This window comes from Thunnus maccoyii, chromosome 2, assembly GCF_910596095.1.
Source record: "Thunnus maccoyii chromosome 2, fThuMac1.1, whole genome shotgun sequence".
In the NCBI taxonomy this organism is placed as follows: Eukaryota; Metazoa; Chordata; class Actinopteri; order Scombriformes; family Scombridae; genus Thunnus; species Thunnus maccoyii.
In genome coordinates, this window is record NC_056534.1 from 13,822,973 (window position 1) to 13,829,302 (window position 6,330).

A 6,330-nucleotide genomic window follows, 5' to 3' on the forward strand; every position below is an offset into this window, starting at 1 on the left:
TATACAGAGAGGATTACACTAAGCTTAGCCTCCCCAAATCATCTCCAGTCATCACAAACAACTGTCCGAACACACAAGTTCATCTCGCTACTCTATCTGCTTCAAAGCCACAAACCACAAACAGCGAAGAAAAAAAAATGACTGCTGAGCTGTTTTCTATGATCTCTATGAAGAGAAGGGTCAGATTCTCATGAGACAAGATTATCAAAGTAATGTCCAACTAACAAGAGCTAGGCTGAGGCTGAACTCCACCCTGAAGAGTGTATATTAACAAAGCTGTTAATTCATAACATACTTTATAATTTATTCATTGCGCTTAAAGAAGTTTTCACAGTCCACCAACCTTTATGAAAATGGAGACAAGGCATTCAATGTCTGACAATAACAAATATTAAAAAATCCAATCACATGAACAATTCAGACCTCAATCCCGTTTCGACATCTGCACACTTTATTTCCTTCCCTTTTTTATTCTGCAAAATCTCTGTGGTTACTGGGAGTGAAAATATATATACATGGACGTGCACAATATGAGCACAGATTATTCATACTGTTAACAAACAGTTTACAACAGTTCACAACCCAGTTTGATTACCCTTGCCTTAAATTAAATATAATATGAAGTAGGAAACACCCTTTGTAAATAGCTGTGTGTTGTTTTATGTCTTTATATTCTCTCTAACAGCCAGGTCATGAGCAATATTTTAATATTTAGCTGTGAATGTAGGATAATATTGGAGTTGCTCTACAACTGCTATTACAGTGATTACAGTGATCCAACAATGTCAAAAACAATCATTTGGTAGAAGGATCAGGCCACATTTTCAAAAACGTGTCCTTGAAGGGTGACAGCATAGTCTGCACTTCATTAATGTCAGTACATAGGGACATGACCATCAATTCCAGACGGAAAACTTCAACGGACTTTCTGGAACTGTATGACGAGGATTCCTCGCCATTTTCTCATGAGCATGAAGCTTAATGACGGTTAAGATACTTGAAATCTGGTATGTTGGACACACTTTGAACAGCGCTCAATCTTAAGGATGTCCCATTGTCCCGCGGAAAAAACGTTGATGCAAATTTTGACATAGGTATTATTTTGATAAACTGACCATATATGAGAATCTAAATGGTTACTGAAGTGGCCGAAAAACACCAGCAGTAAAACAAGTAAGCCCCCCCAAAGAAAGCCGCGGTGACAGCCAAAACCACGAAGATGTGTTGGTATCTTCCTCCCACAGCTCTCAGTCGCAGCCACATCATTCGTCCATCCAACACTAAATTACGGTGACGGTAAATTAGCCAGCTTAGCATCAAGTGCTAGCTAGCTATTGAAATGTGGTTGTGATGTCTTGTTTATCTACATAAAATGAGGCCTGTGAGGTGTCATATCATTATTATTATTATTATGTGTACTAAATGTGTATAAATTACATGAGATATAGGAAACAGGAGAGCGTCAAAGAAAAAGAAGTGCAATTTATTTCACTGATTTTCGCATGTAAATAAAGAGTGATTAAAAATTCATCATTCATAAATAATTTAGAAGTTTATAAATGCACCTTTGATTGACATTTTACCAGCATACAGTGAAGGCTGCAAGAATAATAACACAAAGAAACTCTGACACCAGGAGATGTGAACAAAAACACTGATAACCTTTTAAAAACAGATGTGAGAACAGCTTTTTTTTTTTTTTAAACAAAAAACATTACAGTCATTTTGTGCATTTGCTCTTGTTAAAAACACCTCTCCCTCGTGGGGGGGCAGTAAGGAGATAATAATGAGATTCATGATGTACATATGAACTCAAAACAAATTGAACTGAATGTTATGTTAAACTATGAAGCTGCATGGTGTTTAAAATGAAATTAAGTGTTCAGATCTTTCATGATGGACCAGAGTGTTAAGTCTGGGACAATCGAAAGTAGAATTCGGGACAGTTGCGGGACATTGAGGGAAAAAAGCGAAGCATAGTTTAGCCACAGTCATATGAGGCATGACATACATGACATGACATGTCCTCCTGAAACTGGATCCTGTGTATCAGTTTACACCAACACAGCAGAGCATCAATATCAACTCATCTGTAAGTGACTGTGAATATCAGAGTTCACCAGTGACCAGATTGCTCCTCCTGGTAACGCAACATGTAGCCTGCAAACACTGAGGCTGGAGAAAGTGACATGTAACCCCTACAATAAGTCACAGGTCAATATAGAACTAGAGCTGCAACGATTGGTTGATTGACAGAAAATTAATCTGCAACTATTTTGATAATCAAATTATGATTTTTAAGCAAAGATTTGCTAGTTTTGGCTTCTCAAATGTGAAAATGTGATGATTTTCTTTGTCATACATGATAATACACTGCATATCTTTGGGTTTTGGACTGTTGGTCGAAGAAAATAAGTCATTTAAAGATGTTACCTTTGGAAATTATGACAGGCATTTTTCCAAGACCAAGAAAATAATCTGCAAATTAATTGATACTGAAAATAATCGTTAGTGGCAGCTTGCGTGAAGCGTGAATACGGGGTTACTATGCTTAATTACTGTTTAACTACAGGTTACAAAAGGAAATAAGTCTTACTTAAGCAAAACTGAACGCATAGAATGACATTTACTTAAAACTGCTTCCTTCCTGAGACACTCAGCAAATCAGCCACAGTCTTGGTGGCAAAAATCACAATGATGAGAGAGGTTAGAGGAGAATGGCCAGACCAGCTCGAGATAGGAGGTACAATACACCACAGGTATGCAAATAATAGCTTAGTGCGACAGTGATGTACAGGGTGACAGTATGAAGCAGAAAAGTTAGAGCAGCGTTAAGCCGTGAGCTAAAACAGACTGAATCTGCAGAAGAGTTGAGTGAAGAGTAGAAAAAAAATACACCTGCTCTAAAAAAATCCTGGCTTCTTTTGTGACATAAACAGCTTGAATTCATAATTTCATCCTGCCTGGTGTAAAACTACAGATTTGTTGGTGGTGTAACATTGAGAAGCAAGTTTTATTGACACACATTAGACCCTTAAATACTACATCGTTGGAACGCCACAACAAACTGAAACATTGCTGCTAAATAAAGGGGAATCCCTACAAGACCTGACCATGTGTCAAACGCTCACTTTCCACCAAATCGTGAAACATCTGCAATTTCAATACGGTTTTGAGAACTGACACTGAGTGATCTCAGTACACTCACTCAAGCAATGTCCTCAAAGCTCAACCTAACTAAAAAAGAAAAACTTTAGCATGATGTTCTGGCATGCATGAACATGCCAAGAGCTGGGTGATATAGTTAAAATCAATATAACAATGCCAATAACAATTTTCAGGTCTTCAACACAATGAACTGCTCTCCACTGCTACACATTACATCAGACAACTCTTTAAAACATGTTTTGTTAGTTTTGCCTGATGCGTGTGACATCAGGTGGCAGCACACATATACAGTCGGTGACAAATAAAAGGAAAAACCTGAATAAATGAATGGAGAAACATGCTGAGCAGGCCCGGTTGATTCTGATTTTGTATCAAGATGACAGGAGGAAAAGATCTAAGTGACTTTGAAAGAGGGTTCATTTTTGGGGCACGGATGGCAGGAGCTTCAGTCACAAAGACTGCTCAACTGGCTGGTGTTTCCATAGGAACGGTGAAGTGTTATCAGCGTTTAGATCAGAAATTGTGGTCGACAACATACATTTGATGACCGTGATGCTCGTGCATGAGTGTGAAGGAAAAACAGAAGAACAACTTTACCTCAGGTGACTGAGAATTTCAAAGCAGGACGTGATCACACTGAGTCAGCAAGAACAGTCCATGGACAATTACATAGAGAGATATTATAGTAGGTTTGCAGTGCATAAACCCCTCATTACAAAGATGAAAGCACATTTGAGAGTTCAGTGGTGCAAAAACCATAGGCAGTGGTCTTATGGTCAGATGAGTCATCACCACCATATTCTCAACAAGTAGGCATGTGCGGCGTACACCAATTGACCCCTATAGTGAGGGGCATGTATTGGGTCCACTTGTCCCATTAGAGGGAAGGGTTACTGCAAATCAATACAAAGTTGTTCTGAGTGATCATCTTTATCCTTTGATGAAACATGAGTGGTCTCTTCAAGGATGACAATGCCACCATCCATAGGGCACAAGGGGTCACTGAATGGTTTGATGAGTATGAAAATGATTTGACCTTCACAGTCACCAGATCTCAACCCAATTGAACGCATACGGGAGATTTTGGACCGACGAGTTAGACAGCGCTCTCCACCACCATCATCAAAACACCAAATGAGGGAATATCTTTTGGAAGAATGGCGTTCATCCCTCTAATAGAGTTCAGAGACTTGTAGAATGAATGCCAAGGCAAACTGAAGCTGTCCTGGCAGCATGTCGTGGCCCAACACATTACTCAGACACTTAATATTGGTTTTCCTTTCATTTGTCACCCATCTATATGAATGTAAAGTGCAGTGTCTATGTGTCCTATCTATAATATATGGATAAATATCTGCATGTGTATATTATATGTGTATGCACATAGAGTACATACATTACACTCATATGTTTTATACTCTTTTATGTATTACTATTGCTTTTACTATTTTAAATATGTCTTTTTTTCCCCTTACTGCATTTTCAAGGAGCTGAAACCTAAGATTTATACTCTCTTATACTTGTGTAGTGAGATGTAACGATAAAGACACTTGAACCTTTTAACTACAATCTTCTTGGAATTGTTCAGTTGGACAACCGAATTGTGGAAAACTACAACAAGATATGATCAAGTCATCATGACCCGATTGCAGTGAAAGATGATGGACTGAGATAGGCAGCACATTGCTTGGCGCCGAACAAATCGAAATTCTATTGAAACCGCAATGTGATGTGGCCTACTGCAATTTTCAAACCATAGGAGGTACAATATTTATTAAAGATGAAATATGGCTGAACCTGCAGCTAACTAGCAGCATGAAACAACAAACATGCAATGAAGTAAGTCTGTGTGAAGGTTTTTAGAGAAGGTGCAATTGTAGTACTGCTGCTGAGACAAGCTGTCAACTCTACAGCATTGATACTACTGTATTAATAATGATTTACTGCTTAAACTTGAATATCAGGGAAATTCTTTGTTAGACTAAGTTTTGCAATAACTCTTTCAGCAACTGCAGATGACGCATTTTGATTTTATTACAAGTATAAAAACATCACATAAAGACGCCGAGTGATTTTCCAACAGCGTTGACATTTTGACACAGCAGTTCATTTTTGATGACTATGTGTTGAAGTCTGGCTGTAAGCAGTGGGAACCTAACAGACAAGCCCAGCTCAGAAGACTAGAGGTCAGAGAGATAACAATCTAATCATTTTAACCCAGCTGAGGTGTGTGACTGAGAGTTAATAGAGCAGGGGGGTTAAAAAAGAAAGTGGAGCCTTTGTTTCAAGCTGACATTTCTCCTAAAATATGAATAACTCCTCCTCTAACAGCAGAATAATAGAATGAAATACTTACACATTAAAAGGCAAAGCTTTTTATTTATAGTTCATATTATTTGGCAGTTAGTTAATCTATTTTTAAGTCTCAAGCAAGCTGTTTTCCCCACTTCTAACTCTACCAAATGCAAACAGCAATCATTGACAAACTAGGATAGACTGGACACATTAAGACTCCAAGGCAAGTGCAGAAAACTGATATAAAAAAAAAAATCCACTCACGCTTTGTTGCATTAATGAGGTTCTTCCCATCCTTGTACAGTTCTTTGATAAACCTGTTGGTTTTGTCAAGCTCTGCTTCGTGTGCCTTGATTTTCTCCCTGAAGTTGGGGCTGTCCAGATAGCATTCACTGAATTCAAGCGGGTGCAGTCCCATTTCTGCCACTGATTGATAGCTTCGTTTTACAGTACGGAAAACTCGTCAAATGTCGCTTACTTTGTAGCTAAAAAATATTAGCCGTAACAATCAAATAACCGCTTTTTTTCGCTGGCAACTTCAAGTCTAACGGAGGAAACATAGCTACGTAAAGTAGCAGCAGCTAACGGTGGTTAGCATGGTAACTTCTGACACAGGCGCATGGGTGTTGTTCCTCACTTGTCAAATAAAGAGAAGAGTAGCTAACAGGTATAACGGTTAAAAGGTGATAACAATACGCTGTCGGGTGAAGTGTTCATCGGAAGTCGGTTCACTAGAGTTGTCAGAAAGTCCCTGTAGCTGTATCCAATTTTTCCTTCCTCCATCAAACGTACCCCACCTAGCAGAGTGACAGATTGAGAAACTCCACTGACATTTGTGTGCGTGTAGCTAAACTTCTATCAAAGAGT

The 6,330-nt window shown here is 38.6% G+C and overlaps 1 protein-coding gene across 3 annotated transcripts in view; it reads right to left on the reverse strand.

The window, feature by feature from the left end:
- arhgap10 (Rho GTPase activating protein 10) overlaps positions 1-6,330 on the reverse strand; it is a 54,083-nt gene extending 47,753 nt beyond the window's left edge. For 2 of the 3 annotated variants that reach the window (XM_042430653.1, XM_042430664.1), the window contains exon 1: positions 5,728-6,330. In XM_042430653.1, the coding sequence (XP_042286587.1) occupies positions 5,728-5,881 (154 nt within the window). In that variant the 5' untranslated portion in view covers positions 5,882-6,330. The remainder of the gene's footprint in view (positions 1-5,727) is intronic. The other variant, XM_042430644.1, reaches the window with a different exon arrangement.